Here is a 23,676-nt window from a genome sequence, read left to right as displayed (position 1 = left end):
TATCTCTCATTAACACCATATAGGTGGTATCTCTACAACAATCTTTTCCTTGGGGAAATAAAATTTTGTGTATCTTTGACCCTCTTCTTTTTGAGGATTTTAGCACAGCTTGCTGTACTTCACTAATTTAGCTTCCTGTGGTGAGGGAAGTGAAGTTTATAATCCCTCTTTTTTTTCTATAGAACAGGAAAGTGAGGCAGTGAGATTAACTGCTGTGCCCAAGGTGGTGCAGGTCTGGTATGCTCAGAAATAGGAAGTGGTTTCCCAGGTGCTGATCTTCACATATAAGACAGCCAGTCCTAGCTCCCTGTTCCTGATCTGACTTGTTCTGTCATACAGGATGTTTTTAAAAATTTTTTTCCTAATTAGGAAAGCTGTGCTTTATATCTTGGAAGCACAGCATCCAGATGGGAATAGTATGTGTCAGTACAGCATATTTAATTATTTATAACTGCTTTCTTTGTTTGATGGTTTGATTGTTATTTATTTTATTTTTCTACCCGAAGATTTGATCACTTAAACAGCCTGGAATCAAACATTTGGGAGTGTTTACAAATTATGAAAGTGGTTTCTGATTAAAGTGTTCTGTGGGAAAATTAAAGTTGCAGATCAGTATGTAAGCCAATGACACTCTTCTGAATTTCAGCAGGAGAGAGCTGCTCTGTGGCATGTGCTCTGTATTCATACCCATGCTGACACAGGATGCAGGTGGTATCTCGCACATTTTCCCTGTGGTCTTCTCAGGGCTATTGACAGGGGGAACACTGAGCCCTCTCTGTCAAGTGAGATGCGGGTCTGCAAGGCACCCATTAGACAGTACACAACAAAAAGGCCACTCCCAGTTGCAGGTGAAAAAAGTGACTGAATCATGCAGACATGTAAAGCTTATCTATTTTGCAGATATATTATGATCAAATCTGAAAATCATTGTGACATCAGTTAAACCAACACAGTTCCTACCTGAAGCTATTTTGCATGAAGTCAGATGTCATTTTACTGTGCAAGATGATTAAGAGGTGCTAGAATTAATCTATTTAAGAACACTGCTGCATAAAAAAAAAAAAGGGAAATTACTTCTGGGTTGTGTGTACTGATCTGTGGACCAGTGTTGATTCACAAATATCAGAGGTCTTATGTTCTTGGCTCACACTCTTAATTTTCCAGTGTAAATTTTTAAAGCAGAAGATGCTTTCCTGGCATTAGCTTCTTTATGAGTTGAAAATCCATGTGATCCATAATCCATATACATAAAATGGTCACCAGTGTATGCTGCAAACCTCTTAATAAAATCTTTTGCACTGGATGATTGCTTACAGAACACTAGCCTTCACTTATGGGTCTTATCTTTTTAACTATTTCCTGATGCAGTTATCAAAAGCTCTAATGACTGAGTAGCTATTGGCAAAAAAAAAAAAAATCCCTAAACATTCCTGAAAAAATAAAGGCAGGAATTTACACAACTTTTACACAGCTTTTTCTCACAATCCCATGAATAATACTATTTTGTGACAACAACATTTAGCCACAGTTGCATTTGCTTCAGTTCCCTGTTCAAAGGTGAGGATTGCTGGAGTGCCATCAAAGTTCCATAAGCTATAAAGAAGTAAATGTGTCTACAGCTGGTAGAGAAGAGAAGCTGTTGGGGCCATATGTGCAGAAAGAGAAGGTTCTGTATGAGAAGAACAGTGGTTGAATCACTGGAGATGATGGCCATAGGAGTTGCCATAGCCTACAGAAACCTGGAGGACCTCTGTAGAGCTGGTCTTTCCAGGCAGACTTTAGATAAACACGAGACCAAAACTGGCCATATTTTTTAAGACTGTGGGAGAGAGGGGAGGAAAGGAGTTGTGTTGTGGTCATGTGATGCTGCACCTGGCTCTGCCTCAAGGATGGAGATGAAAAAATAATTTACCCCATGCTCCCTGGCACTTGGATGGAAAATCAAAGGGACGCATATTCATTTCAGCTTCATCGAAAACACACATTAGAAAAAACATTCATAGTTGGCAAATGGAAAAGTTTTAAACTGATGATGGAAGAAACATTCATTTCCAAGCTTCTGAGCGAGCTATTAAAATCAACAGAGTAAAAACAAAATCCCTGGCACTGAAAATGAAAGGAACAGTCTTTGTATCTACTTAGTTTAAACTTGGCAAAACAAATCTAAAGTAGTGGTTTCACATTTCCGTGTGCATTAACTGTGCCAACTTTTGTTCTCAGGGTTGCCATGACAGAAAGTTCATCCCACTTGTTCAGTGCTTTCTCCACTACCTTTTTAAATTAGAAGTTAATTTAAGCAAAAAGCTAGATCTTGTATGGGCATTGAAATGTATTTCTTTGTTTTGTACTGTTGAATGGTCCACGCTTTTCATTAAAATACACTTTTTTTGAAACAAGCTCATCTCCATTTAATTGGCATTGGAGATAGTGCAGTAAATATAGTAATGATGTTTGCCCAGTATTGGTGTAGTGTTTTTGCCTACACTTGTCAGTGGGCTTTCTCAAGAGGATGACAAATTCACTAATTTCAAAAGCAAGGAAATTTGTGAACAGCAAATTCTCTCCTCTTGCCCTCCACCCACAAATATCATTATCTATGGCTATACATTAGCAATCAGTTTCACATTATGACCAATATTTTCATTAGCATCAAAATTTTCTTAATTCTCTACAGTTTAAAGGTAGCTTTTGCATTGTTTTATTAAAAGATGAAATATAACAGAAGAAAATTTTAAAAGAAAATTGTAGCTGTTGTTTGGAAACTTCACACAACCCAGATAAATCACTGCCAGCATGTTTTTGTAGGATGAATAAAATATGCCTGTTGGGATACATTCTCTTATGAATTTTCTGTATTTTTAGAGCAAATTCTGGAGGATTCTTCTAAAATTCTTATAAGGATGTCATTAATAGCAGGTGTATTTAATATGTATAACAGCTTTAATGCGTTGTTAATGTTTTGTAGTATCATTCAGATTTGGTATAGCTAACATGCAGCCAATGAGACACAAACTCTTATTTAAAATATTTCATTATTCTGAATATTAAAATTAGGGCAATGTTGCCTAAAGGAAGGCAAAGACTAGCTTCTTGTTAGTTTTTTTGGAGAATCACTGATTAGAACCAAATTCAGCTTTTCTTCCGTTACCTTGTCTGGAAAAACAAGTATTTTCATTGATAAGGGTAATAAGGCATTAGTTAGTTATTGCATCAAAAGGGCACCAATATTCTGTTTGGACTGAATATGTACATAAATAGTGAATTATTTTTGAGTACTTTTGTTGCCAATTGCAAATTCATCCTTTACATCCTTTGGATTTTGTTCTCCTTCTATAACTGGGGACTCCTGCTCCATGTAAATAAACACATTATTTAAGTGGAAGTTCTTTTATTCATTTCTGTGTGGTCCTTTCAAATTAAAAATAATTAACCTTGAAGAAGCCACTTAAGAGCCAAAGTAAGATCTAGATGGAGTTTGGTTTGCACTGCTACTTTTCAGTGGACAAAAAGGTATGAATTATCAAATAGCATGGGGTTTCCCATATGCTTTTGGAAGCCATGAAGTGGACAGTGCATTGACTGGGCAGTGCAATGCAGCTGCTTTTCTGGACTCCCCAGTCCTTCTCTTCAGCTGTGCATGGGGCTCATCCTAACACTGAAGTGTGACGGTCTTCACAGATTGTGAATGAGGATTGACTATAAAATCTTCTCCCTAAATCTCCTGCCCAAATTCTTTCCTGATGAGCAGTTTATCTATGTGAATAACCGGGTTGTTTATTTAATCAGTGAGCAGGAAATTAGGTAGATGGGAGCACATGAGCACCCAAAGAGCAGCTAATTCACACAAAGGTGATGCCAAACACAGCCAAACTAGGATTAGCATCTGAAGCAACAACATGTTTGGCTGATGAGCTGTATAGACAGGAAAGAAATCTGATATTCAGCCACCCTCATTTTACTGCAAATTGAAACTGAGCAGTTAGTCCATCTGTGTCAAATACCAACTGCACAGCCTAGAACCATTGTTTCCCTACTGTTTAACTTTGTTTTGAATCTCTCCGCAAGTAAAAATAAACTAGGAAAAGGGATATAGGCAGATTGCCTCAAACTGACCTGTAGTCAGTTTAAATATTAAAAAGAAAACAGCTACAGATGCTATGGTATGTTTTGAAATGCACATAACTAAATGCAATGTTCTTAATTATGCACGGCATATAATAAAAATAATGGAAAATTCTTAAAGACAGGAAAATAGGGCTACTGTGAGTCAACAGTAGGCAAACATAAGGTACCTGGTGGTACATACATTCAGGAATAACTTGTGGTGTGACAGATTACCAAATTAAAGTTCAACTCCCAGCTCTTCTATAATTTCTAGGTTGGAGGTAGTTGCATAGTCTACAGAAACACTGATCCCTCATCTAAAGAAAGAACACCTCAATCTTCTGCTCACATAATGATGTTACAGCACCTAGCACAGCACCTCCTCACCAACCTGTGCTCAAGATTGTTTCTGGACCACAGGTATTAAAGCAATGCCCCTTGTGACTTAGACAAAGTTTTTTAGTCCATTTTTATTCTTCCGTGACTGATGAAGAATACCACATTCAACATGGTACTGCATTTGTGTCCCAGCTGGTGAGGAGTGGCGTTCAGTCTCTGCACAGGGACTGGGAGCACCGCAGCCATGTGTTTTGTTTTGCTTTGTGTTCTTCCCCATCTTTTTCACTCTGTTACTACTATTTTTAATTTTTCATGTCTTGGTAAAAGCAGAAGTTCAAGACTATATTGAGAAAAACAGGGCCTGTTAACAAGCTTGAAGCTCAAGTCATTGCTCCAGCAGAGAATATGTATACAGCAAGGTAGAACTGCCATTTTTGCACCTGGTTCTTGTACTTGCTGTTGTAGTTTTATTGACTGTGAAGAGAAGAAGTGGGCTGAGCTGCATTTTTTTTCCCCTTTCTTCTTATAGTGTATATGTTGCTGTTTTCTGAGTCATTCCATGGCTTCCTCTCACTGCTGTACAGCTAACGTCTCTGTCTGGAATTCATACACAGGGAACAGAATTTACAGGTGCTTGACTCTTGGAGTTCTTAATAGAAAACAGAGTTTAAAGTCTACCAGCTTTCAGAAAAGACTGGAAGTGAAAATTGATAGAAACATGGTTATAATGAGCGTCTCAGATATGATAGCAAGCACTCACTCATACCAAGTCACCTGCTGGACACTATTGCTTCCTTTGGTTGAGGCTGGGAGAATGTGACATTATTCTTTCCCATTCCCAGAACACTTTCACAAATTCAGCATTCAGACCAACCTTTTAAACCACAAACACTTTGATCCACTATTTGATGGCATCGTTAAAAAAAACCCACGCAAACACACACATGTACAACATACATGGTACATTTCAGTTACGGTAATTTCACTTTTAGTTAAGGAAACATCACTCACTTCAAAGACTCATTGAAGAGACTTCTTGTAATTCCCGATCTTCAAAGAACCACCGCTGAAGCTATACCTGGATACATATTTCTTTGTCCAAACAGCCATTTACCAATAAACAATTATAGAAGATGCAACTGCAGATCTATTATCTGAAAGAATGCAAAATCTCTCTGAAGACACCAGGCCATCAACAAGCTCCTCTTGATGAGACTTTGTCCCAAAGCCTCACATAGGCACACTGTCAGAAGAAATGGCAGGATACTTGGTGGACTGGGGACCTGTGACTCTGTGAAGTGCAGGACAGGATTCTGTACAACCTCTTCCAAGGCTTCTGTGGCTGTATGTTGTTGCACTTTTTTTTTCTACAAGTATTGCTACTTTGAGTACGTCAAACAGTCTGCATAAGTGCCATTGAAATTATGGTTCCCATCAATGTTAGAGCATCTGAAAGAGTCAAGGAGAGCAAAAGTAAGCTGCAGTTCCTACCATCAAAGGTTGTATGTCCAGAGAATGCCCAGATTTTGTCTTATATCCATTATAAATCATAATCATTGTTCTCTGAGTCAGCAGACTGTTGTTTCAAAGTTAATTTCTTTGTCATTAATCCATTCCCTGTCATATCCCTCAGCTGTGAAATCTTGCATTGGGTTTTGTTGGTCTTTAGATGACAATCTTTTCACAGCCAATTAGTTTCTTTCTAAGGAGTCCTGAAGAATTTTTCCCACAAATTTGGCGGTTATCTTTGATTCTGGTCCATAGGAACATCCTTATGGGCTCAATATGGTCTGGAAATCCGCTCTGTAGGAATACTATGCCACTCAAATTGATTTACTATTCTGTTCTTAGACAATCTGGGACTGGATCTGCACTCTGTAGTTAGAAAACTGCTTTTATATGGCATAAGGACTTAATAGTAAGATCCTACCCCTGATCTGTGAGAGAGCCATGTTTTCAAAAAAAAAAAAAAAAAAATTTGGCTGGTAAAATTTAGGAATTTACCAGACCTAGATATTACTTGTTTGACACACAGACTTTGGCATTCAAACACTTACAGTGACAAGTCGTCCTGATTGATCCCCTGTGTCTTGATGATACTCTGGCTCCAGTTAATGTTTCAGCCATTTGTACAATATGAGACCTAAGGTCCCATTTGAACTGAGAACGCAAATGGCTTATTAAAGTCTAATTTTTCCAGCTTGTTCTTGCCTTTGGGCATTTTAAATAGGTTAATGCAATTTTTAAAATACACTCAGGGAACTTTACTCACAGTGTGTTGTCATAAACTAGAGGAAAATAGCCCCTAGATTATCTTAAAATGGGAATTATTCCAAATATAACTATTCCTGATACTTAGCCAAGCTCTCTACCTTAGAACAACTTTTTCTTCTTTTTTTTTTCTTAAGATTTTAGTGGATTATTGCACATTTTAAGGTTTGATATGGAAAAAAATGTCAGATTTATTTAATGCAGTGGATCATTTTTCAGGGAAGTTCCAGTATTCATCAAAATGTAGAGACACCACAGGCACCATATAAATTATGATGGTTTACTTCTCAATACTTCCTTTTTACTGCCTACATTCTTTAAAGTGAATTTAATGCTCATGAACGATGCTGGATATGACAACACTAGAAAGTGAAGTCCTCTGTTTATCTGCAGAATTGGTACAGAGGACTATTGACAATGCAAGTTTATCCCCATAACCCCATCTGTGTTTTGCAGCTGTAACCTTGAGGGATCACCTTTAGGAACAAGGAGATGGCTTGGTATGTGTATTCTTTCCATCCCTAGCCTCTCTGCTGAAAGTGCAAATAAATATGTCAATTGATGCCTTTCAAGACCATAGCCTTTTTGATCTTCCTCATTAGATGTTGTGAGACCATCAATTTATTACCTTGACTGTGTGGCAAACTTCTTCCAATGCAGGCAGGCTCTCTGTGGATATCTGTGTGTGAACACGACTTCTATACATTTAATACATCTTCTATAAGGTAGAAAAAATGCAAAAGCACCATTAAAGTTCACTGAATTTCGTTCCCTATATTGACCTAGGCTGAATTTGAACCAGTGATTTAGAAATTATATGCTCTGTATCCCATTACTAATCTCTTCAGCCACAAGTCCAACCCTTTAGGGTTTGGGGTTTTTTTTTCACAAAGAGGATGCTAACATATTTAAAAGAACTCACATTTTACTTTCAAAAAGAAAATTCGAGCATATGGAAAAACATGGGTATTTGGCTAACCTACCCCTCATTACCCAGGAGGGAGAGAATGTAAACGCGGGCTTGCATTAGATTGTTCAGTGCGCATATTCAATCTTTAGAAATCTGTTTCAAAGAGAAGAAAGGCATAAACCTCGTTAGAAGAGAAACAACAGGGTGGAAAAAAAAGCGGACCATGTCAGTTCAAACGCAAGCCCAGATGCTTAAGTTAGTTACACTTTTCAGTTTAAGGCAATGCAAATCCATTCTCCATTACTGGGGAAGTGGAAAAAGGCATTAAGCCCTTGAAATGGCAGGAGTCAAGTTCTGTGCTCAGTCAAACAGGAAAAGGTTTAATGTATTATTTTCTTCTTTTTAGTCCACTGTACATTGTATCAAGGCACTGAAGAACAACTATGCAATTATGTAAATAGGAGGATAGAAGCTAGAGTAGCACAATTGTTTGTAAGCTAAAATTGTTTCTTATTCCTCCTACCCCTCCTTCCTCTTTACACAGAAACAAACATGCACAAAACATTAATAAAATAAATCAGACATTATGTGAAGCTTATCCACAAGAGCAGATTCTGGATACAATTTGAATCCCTGAATATAAATTTGATCTTCTCCCAAGCACTGTAGAGGTCTTAAGAATCCGAGTTTATATTGTGAAGGAAAGGTGAAAAAGGAGTCCCAATTTTAAATTGTTTTTATTATATAAACATTTGTAGGCACACTTACGTTCCTTGCTTTTTGGGGAATCATGATTAAACTTTAAAATGTATGTTTTAACTTAAAATATAACCAGGGATATTCCCCTACTTATGCCACAATATGTTAGCCAGAGGCAGCAGACAATTGCTACTATTTTCAGGGAAAATAGTTTTTTGGGAAATATTTTGGGAAATGAAGACAAAGCCTCTTCAGTTTGCCCACTAAGACAAAGCTTCAGTCACCCCCTTGGCATGAATCAGACTGCATCTTTCAGCATGGTTGCATCAGAGGTGAATTTCCCCCATTGTAATACTACTTGGCAGAAGGGCATTTTCATTTCATTTCAGTTTCCTGTGCAGGTAACCAGCAAAGGAATAGAATATGAAATGACACATTTTGTGTGAATATTGTAAATGCATGGCAACACTATACCTAAGGTATCCCCCAAAGAAAGTCAAGGAGGAGTATGTACCTTAGGTCATAACTTTCTCCAATCCACAAAGTAATCTGAGGTCTGTCACAAGTATTGCAGTAGATGACCTAGGAGGTCAGAAAGTTTGCTTTCACTGTCTCTTGACCATCGATTTGAATCACCTAACTCCATGCCTCTTATTCTAATGTGAATGCTTTGATACTATGAGTAAGTATAATCTGCCTAAAGTAGGATCATAAACCATGGGGTGATCTCATGGAAACACCACAGCAAGCAAGAAGTTCATTGAACCACAGGTTTTAAAACTCCTTGCACCATTGTTCCTTCATAGATATTAGTTACATTTACTGTCTTCTGGGATCCCTGGTATATATTCAACGTGTTTTTTTAGGGAGAGTTGAAATGTCACATAGCTTTTGTGGCTTTTCCTCACAGTTTTTCATAGCTTGCATGCATTGTTAGTTGTGTCTCTCTTTTAAAGTTATGTACTTTATGTTGACTTTTTTAACCATAGAAAGAACTTTCTGCAATTCTTTGCAAGCCTTTTTAATTCTTGAAAGTAATTGTGAAAGTAGCACTTTTCACTAAAATATGTCAAAGTTTTACCCAGCTGTTAGCCAGTAAGTCATAAAAAAGATTCCTGTGTGGTAGGCAGTGCATGTTATCTTTTATACATGCAGACATAGCACTGTTGTATCACCTGAAATTCCATCAGGCTCCAAGCTCTGCAGAAAGTGACAAATGCTAGACAGGTATACAATTTATAATGGATGAGCTATGCAAGAAAGCTCTGGGAGTTGGATTGGATTTGATTGCAAACAATAATATGACACAACCCCTGCTGTGGATAGTACACACATTGTGAGAGGCGGTGCAATCTGGCAGCATGAACACCAGACTGCAGGCATGATCCAGAGCCCTAAATCCACCTTCACAGTACACCTACTGTATGGCTTTCAGAACACCTTTTCTGATCTAACAGTCCGTCTTCCAATTCCTTATCTCTTTGTTTAGCAACAGCATGTTAAACAATCATATCTCTCTAAGCCACTTGAATGCAATGGGCTTCAGAGAAGCTTTTAAAAGGAATTACATGAAAATACAAGAAGATATTTGAATAATTTTGTGCAGTTGCTGGCAATAAACTTGGAAACTTTTCCATGAAATAACTATTCTCCATTAATAAGACCATCCTTCAGGGAATATCTTCCACCCTAGCAAGAATATTTTCATTTCCAGTACAAAAATGATTGGTAGAGATATTGATCTTCCTGCATTCACCAACATTCAAGTATTAAGTAGTATTGAAAGCAAAGCTTTTCTAGTCCTAGATGAGAAGGTTTTGTCCCCTCCTGTCCAATTGTGCACATACAACATAAAACAGTCCCTCATTCCCCTCCATGAGCCATGTGGATTAGAAGTTATGCTTCTGTGGGATGCCATTTAATCTATTTCTATATTGGAGCCTGTGGATGCAGTAAGGGTCAGTTTGAAGTCCTGGTTCTGGTTACCAGTGGTTCATCCAGTCTGCTAAGCTATCACAGGTGAAGAAATGGCCTGCACAATGGAAAGAGCTGGTCTAGATTTCATTTTCCTCATGGGAATGGTAAGGGTCTTTCTGCCTCTGTGTACATACCTACAGATAGAATTGGTGAATGGTTTTCCTTGCCATCTGAGATCATTCATGCTATAAAACATTAATTCATCTATGCAGTTGCTTTCTTGTATACACCCCTTCTTTGTTCTCATATGCCTTGGATTATATTTCCATTCACTACCCTGTTGGCTTTGGAGCATTTAGGCACAAATTGTCTGTGGTATATTGATGGGAGTGTTCCCTTACTTTTCCAGGGTGATTTCTTTTGCATGAGATACCATGCATGTTTTTAATCTGATGGTCACTCTGCTTTGTGTTGAAACACAAAACTTCTCTGAGTAACTTTCCTGATAGAAATATATTGGTGTTGTCAGTCCTCCTTCTCTGTATTATTCAGATTCTTTGTTGAAGTCACATACACATGGTTATAATTCTTGTTAAGGCATATTTCTAGTTTGATTCCTGCACCTGTTGAAAGAAAATTTAGAGCAGCTTTGAGCATGGGAATGGAGAGCCAACAGCTCTTCCTATCAAGCCTTATACCTTTCCTTCTTCCAGCCTTTTCTGGCTTAGACATCCTGTTTAATCTTTCTCCATTTTCTTTTTGTTTTACTTTTGCTTATTCCAGTTTATGGCTCATTGATTTCGTAAGTCGTACCAAGACCTCAGGTTCAACCCCAGGGCATAGACATCTAGAAAGCTGAAATAGGGATGTTGGCCTGAAAAGAAAGTGGAGATGACTTGAGTTTATCTGCCAGTCCACAAATAACTTGGTGAACAGTGTTTCTGCCCATGAAATCTGAGTGCCATTTTAAAAATAACAAATTTAATTCATTCCCAGTTTACTTTTGCTTCTGCGGATAGAAATTAGAATACAGGGTGGTGCTGGCAAAGCAGTGTACAGAGTGAAAAATATCGTAATGACCTTGCAAGCTGTTCCTCTTGGTATCTTATAGCTAACTAATTCAATCCCTAAGAAGTTGATTAACATGGGTACAGCTGGAGAGCAAGGTAACTTATTCAGGGCATAACCCCAGAAAGCATCAGTCTTCTGTGATGCTCTTGCTGCTGCTTAAAGCTGTTCTTCCTTAGTGACATCCCTATGACACACTTCCTGTCTTCCTGAATTTAATGAATTTAGTCAATTTGAAAGTGTCTCTGGGAATTAAAGTTTACTTCTTTGTGCCAGCAGGTTGATGTGAACCACGCACTTCCAAACATCACATTTCAAGCATATGCTAGCAAAACACAGCAGAACTTAACTATCAGGAGTAAATGAGCAGTGCAAGTTACAAGAAGGTATTTATAGCTTTTAGATGTGAATTATAAGGAGCAGTTCTTATTTCAGAGACACACACATTTTATTAGGTATTTTTTGCTACCTAGGCATTGCACAAGAAATTTCACAGCTGAATGTTTTATTTCCTGATACCTACTGCATAATGACATGACAAAGTTCTCTTCAGAGTATCCTTTATTTTATGACTATGGCTTTCTCCTCCTTTATATAACAACACTGGTTCATGTTGTGAGTTCTTGCTATACTTACAAGTACAGTGAGAACCTGTTCCTCTCTTCTCTAGGCAGATAATATTCCCATTGGCTTCACTGGTAAGCTTGTCTGAGCAAAGAATCCTGATCAGCTCTGAGCCCCATCCTGTGGGCAGATCTCTATCCCTTTCATTGCCCCCAGTGAAGTCTGGGTCTTACCACAAAATTACACAGGCAGAACCACAGGCTATTATTGATGGAAGCAATTTCCTCCCACATCCTAAAGTCTCGGGCCAGCTCTCCTCAGTAAGCAGTAGGCCACTCAAAGTAACAGAACCAGAATCTTATCCAGAATATCTTTAACACGGTAGGTATTGCTGAAACTTGTATAACTCCCTTCCCTCTCTTCAATTCACAGCTACCTCATCCCTGAACTCCCAGCTTCAACAGCTTCAGCATCTTCAGCAGCTCCAGCATCAACAGCAGCAGCAGCAGCAGCAGCAAAGCCAGCAGCAGCAGCAAGCTCAGCAGGCACAGACTCCACAGCCAACACAGCAGACCCAGCAATCACAGCCACAGCCATCAGCACCCCCACAGCAGAGCCAAACACAGTCCCAGAGCCAGAGCCAACCACCTCCAGCCCCACAGTCCTCCAGCTCCCCTCAGAAACCCAGCCAGTCACCAGGGCATGGCCTTCCATCTCCTCTTACTTCACCAAATCCATTGCAGGTAGGATGCTACATACAAATCTCTAATGGTCTAAAAACAGCAAGTGTATTCTCTCTCACTGCAAGGATGCCACGATTAATGCCATTCATAGATGCTCCCTCCAATGACATGGCTATTTTTTAATGGACCAACAGCTACCACATCCATACTGATGCTCAGCTCTGCCCATCTTAGAAGTCCTGGGCAGAAACAGGAGAGCTCTGATCCAGTGGTTGGTGTTCTTAGAATTGGGTGTTCTTGCACTATATGTGTCATGCTACATTCACATTGTGCAAGAACAGGTTTGACTGTACCCATAAGTAGTGTGTTTCTGAACACTGGGGTAGTCTATGAAGTGAGCGGAGTCTCATTCACTAGGCAGTGAAACTGCATTTAGAAACCAGAAAAGTCTCTATCAACTTTATTCTCTAAATTTTGGAGACACCACTTAAAATGTTTTATCCACACTGATGGATTTGGATCCATTTCCTGAAGAAATAAAACTGCATTAGCTTAATAATTAAACAATCCTTTTTTAGACAATTAAGGGAATTGGTTTACTAGAAGCTTTTCATGCATGTGGCCAGTTAAACCTGCATTAATCTGAGCTTCAACTAAATTGCATCAAATCTGATTTTTTTTAATGGTTTAGATAATAGACTTAAAAGTCTGCAAGAGATGTGTCCTTGGTTGCTGAACTTTTTCTTAGAATAGAGAATAATGTTTCTAAAGCTTCTTCTTGTATTGTCTTAAGGACTACTTATGCATCACTTAATGCCCAATCTATCATATTAGCGAGTGCTTTGGGGCTCTTGTATGCAGATTATTGACATACAGAGACACAAATATTTTCAGGGGACCTTCTGTTACATTTTATTGTCTTGGTACAGCTGTAATGTATGCACACTAACTGTATACACTATATTTTGCTAAAACTGCCTGCTAAATATTGTGTTTCAAAAATCATTAAGTTCTACAAAGAAAGCAAATGCACACATGAATTAGAGTTGGGGTAGGGAAAAAGTTGGATTATTTTAGACAACATACCTCAAGAGGGTTTTACTAACACTGAATCTGAGGTCTTTACTCTCGTATAGCGTTTGGTCCCAATGTAAATCTCAGCTGAATCTGAGTATTTCCAGTCTCATCTGTGATCTATGGGCACTTTCAACTGTTAGCTTCCCCAGGTCACCTCTCATTGCAGAAGCACAATAAAAGTAAAACCTTTCCTGGTAGATGCCAATGACAATGCTTCTACATAGATACCTTGGCATATCTCTCTCTTTAGCATCCCTGTGCTCACAAATACCCATCTGAAGGCAGGCTGGATGTGGCAGACTCAACAGAAGTGAAAGAAGGGAACCAAGTACACTGAGGTGTTTTTAGTTCAAACACTATCCCTTAAACGTTTTAGGAATTGGGATTACACTTAATGAAAGACAGCAGTGTGAGAGGTCTGGCATTTCCCCTGGGCTGAGCCGAGCCAGTGCTGCCAAGACAGTTGCGTGACTGGGACGCTTTCAGAATAGTAGTGAAGGAATTAGAAGTCATTAGGTGTTAGTTCTGGCTCAGCATTAAAAACTTGCTGATAAATTGTGGGATAAGTAGTTTTAATGGTCTTTCCTTTCCTGTGGTCACCATTTAAATAGGCATGAAATCCCAAAGTTTGTTCACAGACACAAATACGCTGCATACTGACAATCAGAAGCCAGAATTGAGCACACTACTTCAGCCCTCGCCGTTAGTGATGCGTGTAGGGTCATTACTTTGGCCTTCTAGCCATCTCTACAGCATTTCTACAGCAAGTGTAATACTGCTCAAGCTTCCCTAGAAGTAATTAAAACTTGAAGCATGCTCTGTCATATTGTCAAGAATGCTGAGACACTTCTATATGCAAACAAGTGACACTCAGAAATATTTCCAGAGGAACTGTGTTGAACTGTGTTGTACTTTGTATATGGTTGTTTGGGTACTCTTCTAAATCAGAGCAGTGGTAAGATCTCCTCCATGAAATTTTTCTTTCCATTCTAAATCCTGCAGAGAAAGGCTGCTTTACCCTTGTGCATCCATCTTGATGACTGGATGTGAAATTATTTTCTTTCACACAGGCATTTAAAAAAAAAAAGAAAAGGCGGGAGCACAGGTTTGGCAGTAGTTCTTCATAATAGCTGCTTAGAATGTGAATTTTTTTAATGTTCAATGCTCCACTTTAAAATCAACCTAAAACAAAATTCAGACGTATTATGTCCTCTCGGGTAATGTTCTTTATGAGCTAGAGTGAAATGGATTTTGTTTGAAGAATATTAAGGGAATAAAGAACAACTAAGTTAAAGTTTGACAGCTAAAATTTCATTTCTGAATTCTTGACTTTTTTCATGTGGGCTTTATCCTCTTACATTATTCAGAATCTGTCTGAAAGATATTAGTTTAAAAAAATGCAACCTCAAAAAATTGTCGTGGAAAGTCAGTAATTCAGGAGGATGATTGTGTTTGTTTCAAAAAACTGAAGGATAACAGCAATTACATCTCAAAATGTACAGATGCTGTCATGTCCTTCAGAAGGCAAATTAAATGAAAGTGACTTGCTTAGGTATACCTGGGTGAGGTACTTTGCTAGCTGATCAGAAATTAATAATGCCTGCGCAGTGTACACCAGCTGAAAGTCTCAGGATTATTCTTGTCAGATTATTCTGTAACCCTCTGCTCTGATTTTATCACTATTCTTTACATGATTCAGCAGGCTGGATTGTAGTTACAAAACTACTTTTTATGGGGTCTTTTAATGATTGTGTAGAAAGATGTAAAATATCACTTTAGGTTCCAGGACCTGAATTTTTTGCTAACATTAGTGATGATGCTCCAGATTTACACGGATAAAAGCAAAATACTGCAGAACCAGGGTCATTTGCAATAGACAACAACCAGAAAAGAATTTTTTTAAGATGAGCTCTTTCAGGAAGTGGTGGGTCAGGCAGATGACAGAAGACTTTCATCCCTCCCTTCTAAAATGGTGAAATACCTTATAATCATAGTCTGATGTCTATTTTTGTTGTGTCAATTGAGTGAGACAAAGGAATCCAGAAGTGAAAGACAACCCATCTCATGTTGTAAGTTGAGGACTTCAAAACTTTACTTCTGGGAAAATATACTTCTCCAAATATGCTAATCCTGTGAATGTTTAGTGTTACTAAATGCAAAACATATGGGTTCTTGAACAGTCAGCATGTTGCAGCTTCAAAGGATAGTTACCACATCTGACAGAGTTTCCATGCCATTAAAATTTTGGAGTCATAAGAACTGGATTATATGCTGTATAAAATCAGATGAGAGTAGTACTAAGTAGCTAATTATTCTGCTTGACTACCAGAAAAAGGCACTTTCTCCCAGCAAAATATATTTAGCTAGCTCCAAAAAAAAAAAAAAAAGGTTAGCTTCTGGTGCTGACACTCACTGTATATTTTAGAGATATGGATAAGATGAATGTACACATAGCCAGACCTGCAAAGGGAGAGCTACACTGTAGGAATAGAAGAATTCTCAATGATTTCTACTGTTCTGTTTGTGTGTGAATAGGAACAGACAAACAGGAAATCCCCCAGAGATTTTCTTACTGTAAAATTATTCTGACTGTTTTCAGAACTCTTTCCTAAAGAGTCTCTTTTGTCATAGAAGTCTACCTACAATAACTGCAGCTGATGGAAAATGATGAGTGAGGAAAAAAATAACAACAAAAATAGGGAAGAAGGGAAGTGAGGAGATGACAACAGCACAAAAATCTTCCAAGTAATTGCAAACTCTAGGATACCAAAACCAGAACCTTCTTCAGATTAAATTTTCATACTAATCTTAAATAATGTATTTGGAAGCTCAACACTTTTATAACAAAGGAAGAAAGAAAAGCAGAAAGGCTGAAATATTCAGCTGAAAATGGGGGAGAATATGCACACATATGTATGAGGCTCTGATAGTCACAAAAATAAACTGTCCCTTCCCTTTCCACCAAGTCTCATTCACTGGTTATCTTCTCATTAAGGAAAAATCAGCTTTGAAGAAATCTCCATGTTTTCTGAGACTTTGACATATTTACATATGTTTAAGATACAGAAGTCACAACCAAATCTCTGTTAGCTTGATAAAGGCCAATTTTTCAAGGATTATATTCATGGTCTGTCTTCATGATCATGTTCACATCCAAGACCTGTTGTATTTTTCTCATGCTTTTTGAATCCTGGGATTAAGAAAATTTTATTGAGATTATGACACCAGTAATCCCACTGAGTTTGGTGGGTTGTTTTGTTTTGCTAAAATTATCTAGCCTCTTCTGCATAAGATACTGTGCAATGTATGACTGATTGAATCTGTTCCTAAGTTGCTTAGTAATCAATTTGACAAAGAAATATTTTATAAATGGTGAGTAAATGCAGTGCTTTGGATCCATTGGCCAAAATCTTCTAATTTTTGGTATCAATAGGGAGTGAGATAATCCACGTCACAAGGTGACAGGTGATATGGACAAGTACAGAAGACATTTATTCAAGAAGGTTCATGCTCATCGCCTGATGAGAGAGTGAGATGGTTGAAGTGCTGATATTGGGTGGATCTCAAGGAGATACTGGCAAGACCTAGGTCTCAGCTCTAAACTAGTAGCATGGAAAGTCCCCTGCAGTCAGCGAAATTGAGTTAAATTTCGTGATCCACTGAGAATATTTTGCTTATTTCATCTCCTGTTAATTTCAAGCAGAAATATTTGAACACCTTGTTCTACTAACAGTTTTGGATTTCTATGAATTCCTATAGTACTGTAAAGATTTTTGTGGTACATGTGATACATGTGATTTCATGGGCAGAACAAGCAAGTACTTAAGTATGAATTTCCTCTAGCTAGGAAATCATGGTACTTATGTACCACACACACACACAGTTATTACCCACTGCAAATGCTGTTGTGATTCAGGCACTCTAGTTTTGGTTTTGTGCTCTTCTTTTTGCCACTGTAGTAGTTCTGCGAACCGCACAGACATTACTGTTCACAGACTTGAACTTTGCTTGAGAAAAGCAACCTGATCTCCTTTTATGACCAAGTGACCCACCTGGTGGATGCAGGAAAGGCTGTGGATGTTGTCTATTTGGACTACAGCAAGGCTTTTAACACTGTCTCCCACAGCATAATCCTGGAAAAGCTGGCAGCCCATGGCTTGGGCAGGTGCACTCTTTGCTTGGTTAAGAACTGGCTGGATGGCCAGGCCCAGAGAGTGGTGGTGAATGGTGCTGCCTCCAGTTGGTGGCCGGTCACCAGAGGTGTCCCTCAGGCATCTCTGTTGGGGCCAGTTCTGTTCACTATTTTTATTGACGACATGGATGAGGGTATTGAGTCTACTATTAGTAAATTTGCGGACGACACTAAGCTGGGAGTGTGTGTCAATCTGTTGGAAGGTAGGAGAGCTCTGCAGAGAGACCTGGAACAGTTCAATAGGATGAAGTTTAATAAGTCCAAGTGCCAAGTCCTGCATTTTGGCCACAGTAACCCCCTGCAATGTTATAGGCTGGGGGTGGTGTGGCTGGACAGTGGCCAGGTGGAAAGGGACCTGGGCATACTGGTCGACAGCCAACTGACCATGAGCCAGCAGTGTGCCCACATGTCCAAGAAGGCCAATGGCATCCTGGCCTGGATCAGGAATAGTGTGGCCAGCAGGACCAGGGAAGTGATTCTTCCCCTGTACTCAGCACTGGTGAGGCCGCACCTTGAGTATGGTGTCCAGTTCTGGGCTTCTCAATTTAGGAAGGATGTTGAGATGCTTGAACGTGTCCAAAGGAGAGCAACAAGGCTGATGAGGGGCTTGGAACACAAGCCCTATGAGGAACAATTGAGGGAGCTGGGGTTGTTTAGCCTGGAGAAAAGAAGACTCAGAAGTGACCTTATCACTCTACAACTTCCTGAAGGGTTGTTGTAGTCAGGTGGGGGTTGGTCTCTTCCTCCAGGCAGCGACTGACAGAATGAGAGGACACAGTCTTAAGCTGTGCCAAGGGAAATTTAGGTTGGATATTAGGGAAAAGTTTTTTACTGAAAGAGTGATAAAGTTCTGGAATCGTTTGTCTGGGGAGGTGGTGGAGTCACCATCGCTGGATGTGTTTAAAAAAGATTGGATGTGGCACTCAGTGCCATGGTTTAGTTGAGGTGTTAGGTCATGGGTTGGACTCAGTGATCTTGAAGGTCTCTTCCAACCTGGTGATTTTGTGATTCTGTGAAATTGTTGGGTTTGAGTTTCAGTGCCTCCAGGGCCTCCTTTCTTCTTTTCCTCTTACCTCTTCTGGCACTTCCATGGTCATACTCATCCTTTCTGGGTCTTCCACCAGCTGGGCTGCTCTGACTTGGTAACATGGCAGTTTGTACTGGCTGGACACTCAGGAGCCTCTGAACTGTGCTGTACCCTGGCCCTGGTGCACAGTGCAGAGACATGCCAGCTGTTTTCCTGCTATGGCTAGCTTGTTTGAGGGCTGCTAGTATTCATGCCTCCCTGGAGATTCACGGGTGTCATTTCCACAGAAAAGCTAGTTTCAGTTGTGTGTAAGACTTGCATCCATCCACACAGTGATCAGAATTCCAGATCTTCTCAGCAGTCTTCCTTCTCCCAGTAGTTCACTTCTTTTTGGGGTCTTTAAGGCATTGGGATTTCCCCCTGTAAAGCTGTTTAATACTGCATATAAATAGAGCAGAGATGTTTAAATATTCTCAAACAGACTTTATAAGCAAGTCTTCTCATTTCCTGAGGAAACCTTCTCTCAAGTGGAGCACTGGCTGTCTGGTCCATCCAAATATATTCTGCAGCTGTTGCTATTTTCAGAAGCACAGGGAGGACTGGTGTCTGACTCAACATTTAAAGCAAAGGAAATTAATCTTTGAGCAAAACAACTGGCATTATTAGCACCCAAGGGGCAGATGCTGAGGCTAATAATGGAAACCATTTGCTAGGGAATTCTCTGAAGGAGAGGAAAGTGGAGCTGTTTGCCCAGCAAACAGCTTGCTCTAGCTTATGAAATGGGAGCATTTAATAAACTCCCTAAAGCAACTGAAGTATTTAATAAATGGGAAAATAAATAAATAACATCCTCCAAGGTCAAATTTGGGAAAGGATACATATCCCATAAGGTCTTCTATTTCCAAAGCCTCTCTAGGCAGAGAGTAGGATCCTTGGGGATCTTAAGGACAGAAAAAGTTGACACAGCCCCTCAGATACTCTTATAAATCAAGTGGATCTGTTCTGTTAGCCTTCATTTCTCTTAATTTACTTTTTCACTCATGTTTCCAAAAATTTTTAAGGAAAGTAGAGAATATTCTAAAGCATTGCTTTATTTTCCCCTATTTTTCATATCCCACATCTGCATCCCACATTTTAGAAAAAAAAATGCAAGTCTTCGAAGGTTTCTAGTTCTGCAGGAAAATAATTTTTCTACTTGGAAGCAAGTGGACTGAGTGAACACTGAGAACCTGGTGGGCTTGGGTCTTACTGAATCTGAGGAGCAGTATTTTGTAAGTGGTATAGCCTTGATGTTATATCATTAAGGCTCATTGTGCAAAAAAGCACATAAAAGAGGTTGCTCAGCTCCTAGATACTGCTAGGGGAAAAAAAAAAAAAGCCACTCTAGACTGTGTTTTAAATTCTAAAATTAAGCTTTTTTTGGCAGTATTGCTGAGATCTATCAGAGTGTCCACTTGTGGATTCTGTTGGTGGCTTTAGCAGATGCAGGTGTTTAAAAAAAGTAATACTTTCTCCTTCTTATTTGTAGCCAGAATGTTTTGAGAGAGTAACTAAGCAGAGGCCTGGAGATTACGAAATTTGCTTAAGTGTTAATGGGTTGATTGCTGAGTTACAGTCTGCCGTCTTTGCTGGAAATTGATTGACTAGTGCTGCAGGTCTTCACACTTGACGCTCGGATTTGACTCGAAAATTCTGCCAAGTCTTTTACTCTGAAATTTATCTTAATTAGATCTGAAAGACCTGCCACAGCAGAATAGTCACACCGATTAAAATGAAAAACAGGAGAAATTACTGATCAAATTAATCATAATGTCGGGTTACAGCTGTAGGTCTGATGTAATTTGCCACTCCAGTGAGTTACATCGGCCCAGGCAGAGGAAAGAGAGCTGGTTTTACGCTGATCCGTAACACCAGGCAGCTTCAGGCAGCCCATCAGGATGCTTGTTCCATTCATTCTCTTGGCTTATTCTGACCTTAGAGATGCAACTAGAAACAATTTAGGCTAAAGAAAAAATATCCTTTTATTGAAGGGGTTACACTGGAAACATGAGCTTTCTAAATCCTTGTTTCATTTTTTGCCTTTCTCCACCAACCATCTACTTTTGTTTGAAGTAATTAACAATTAATTATGTGGAAACTGGAAAATTAATAAGTCAGAGGTTACCACCTCAGACACAGTAAGAAAATGTGTCTTTCTAAGAACTCCTTGTGGGTTAGGATATGAGGAAATTAGGATCATTTACACAAATGGGTATTTAGCAGTACATGTCCTTCTGCCATGGTTTGACACTGGCCAAATGCCAGGCACCTACAAAAGCTTCTCACTCACCCTCCCCAACCACATCTGGACAGAGGAGAGAAAAAAATTCAACAAAGGCTTCATGAGTTGAGATAAGGACCAGGAGAAAACACTCCAAGGGCAAAACAGGCTCAACTGAGAAGTACAAAGTGAATTTATTACTAACAAAGTTAGAGGAGGATAATGAGAAGTAAAATAAGCCCATAAAACACCTTTTTCCCCCAACCTCTCCCTCCCTCCCACCGACAGCACAGGAAGACAGGGGTATGGGGTATTGGTCAGTTTGTCACCTGTGATCTTCTTCTACTACCCAGGGAGAGAAGTCCTTCCTCTGTTACACCGTGGAGTCCCTTCCCACGGGAGACAGTTCTCCATGAACTTCTCCAATGTGGTTCCAATCTCACAAACAGCAGTCCCCCCAAAACTGCTGTGGTGTGGGTCAGTCTTCCATGGGGTGCATTCCTCCAAGGAGAGGCTGCTCCAGCCTGGAAGCAGGGCCCCTTCTCTCCACTGGGTCTTCCACTGGATCACAGCCTCCTCCAGGCATCCACCCACTCTGGCGTGAGCACTTCCCTCATGGGCTGTGGGTGAATCTCTGCATCCCCCGTGGACCTCCATGGGCTGCAGGGGGACAGTCTGCTTCACCATGGTCATCACCACAGCCTGCAAAGGAATCTCGGCTCCAGTGCCTGGAGCTCCTCCTGCCCCTCCTTCTCCACTGACTTTGGTGTCTCCATGTTAGTACCCTTACATGTTCTCACCTCTTCTCTGGCTAGAAAAATCTGTGCCCCACTTTGTTTTGATTTTCTTCTTAAATATGTTATCACAGAGGCATTACCATCATCTCTAATTGGCCCAGCCTTGCCCAGCAGCATGTCCATCCAAGAGCCATCAGGGACTGGCTTTGCCAGACATGATGGAAGCTCCCAGCAGCTTCTCACAGAAGCCACCTCTGTGGCCTCCCCGCTACCAAAAACCAGGCCATGCAAACCAACAGATCCTCCTAGCAAGTAGGAAATCAACAGTGAGACTTGATAATTTGTAGATAGAATGATCCTAAAAGTTATTTTGAAATTTTGTACTCATCATATATTCTACTATGTATTATAACCTTTTTGTTTGTAATATACAAATCACCAAGTGAATCCATGTTAATAGGTGATGGGTTGTAGGTCTTAAGGGGCCCCAGCATATCACTTTCATCTGGAAAAGAAGCCTTCTACAATTCTTCTGGTATTTGTTCCACCATCAAAGTTTGAAAGGTTTTTAGGACAAGTTGTCTTGTAGCACCACTGTATTTTTTGCTGCTGATCTAGGACAAAGACAAGAAATAAAGAAGTTTGCCACTGGCTGAGAAAGGAAATGAAGTAAAGAGAGCAAGAAAGGATAGATGGCCACTAAGAGTCTCAGAAAAAAAGAAAGTCTTACCTCTGAAATACACACAATTTTTATTTTGATACTCATGAATTTTCTAAGTGGTTTTTCTTTTCCAACAAAGATGTAATTCTATGAAGTTGGTTTCTCCCCTGCCCAAAATTTCATTTTAATTTTCTATTCTAGGCCTGGTAAATTGAAATAACTAAGGCTTTAAATTTAATGCCTTTTGTTTAAAATCAGCTTTATATATATATATATATATAAATTATTATACTGAATTGCCTAAAAATATTGGCTAAGCAAAAGAAATTGAAAATATTTTAATTCATGGTGATGACTTGAAATCTGCTAGAATACTTAATCATTTTCAAATGCAAGGTTTTTTGCTGAGACATTTCAATATTCCCTCTTTCATCTTCATTTGCATCAGAAATTGTATGGTAAATTGCGATAATTTCAGCTAATTTCCCACAGGAGAGGAACTTGACTTATTTTGGATAGCTCAGACATGACCTAATATCCTGTGAGGATTCCATTTGGCGAACCAAGTTAGGTAATGTTTCTGAAAGAGACTGGAAGGCAAAGCTGAGTTTCCAGAAGACAAAACCTGACATATGGAACAGCACTTCATATATTGCTAGGATTATCCTTTTACTAAAGGAATCATGACGATGCATTTTGGTTTTTAAAGGAGATGAGATTTTTTAAAGCAGCAATCGAGTCTGCAATGTCTTTGTATAAGTATTAAGAAATACTTACATGCTTGTAAAAAGCATTGAGGAAGCTATCAGATTTGGGAGGATCCTAGTCTTTTAGCAAAAATACTGATGCTGTAAAGAAAACTCTAAAATATAGGCCCAGTCACATTACAGAAGGGTGCTCTTTGCTAGATATGGCCAGTAATTTGGTATCAAAAGATGATTCTGAATGAATGGGATAATAAAAAGTATAAAAATTGTTAGTTGCTAATGCACTCATGATTTTCATCATAGTAACCCTATAACTCTGTTTTCAACCTTCTAGAGAGCCAAATCCAGGTGGAGTGCCGTCTTTGTCTCTTACTGCTCTTGTCCTAGTTTGGGTATCCTTGTGGACTTGTGGCTCCAGCTGGAACAGGACAGAAAATTGTAGAGGGCTGATCTCCTCTTG

The 23,676-nt window shown here is 39.3% G+C and overlaps 1 protein-coding gene across 1 annotated transcript in view; it reads left to right on the top strand.

Moving 5' to 3' along the window:
• POU6F2 (POU class 6 homeobox 2) overlaps positions 1-23,676 on the top strand; it is a 325,507-nt gene that overhangs the window by 211,347 nt on the left and 90,484 nt on the right. Inside the window, exon 5 of the mRNA XM_069005862.1 lies at positions 12,305-12,615. Within this exon, the coding sequence (XP_068861963.1) occupies positions 12,305-12,615 (311 nt within the window). The remainder of the gene's footprint in view (positions 1-12,304; positions 12,616-23,676) is intronic.

This window comes from Aphelocoma coerulescens, chromosome 2 (genome assembly GCF_041296385.1).
Source record: "Aphelocoma coerulescens isolate FSJ_1873_10779 chromosome 2, UR_Acoe_1.0, whole genome shotgun sequence".
Taxonomy (NCBI): domain Eukaryota; kingdom Metazoa; phylum Chordata; class Aves; order Passeriformes; family Corvidae; genus Aphelocoma; species Aphelocoma coerulescens.
The sequence above is the reverse complement of the archived record's forward strand: the minus strand, read 5'-3'. Positions and strand labels throughout refer to the sequence as shown.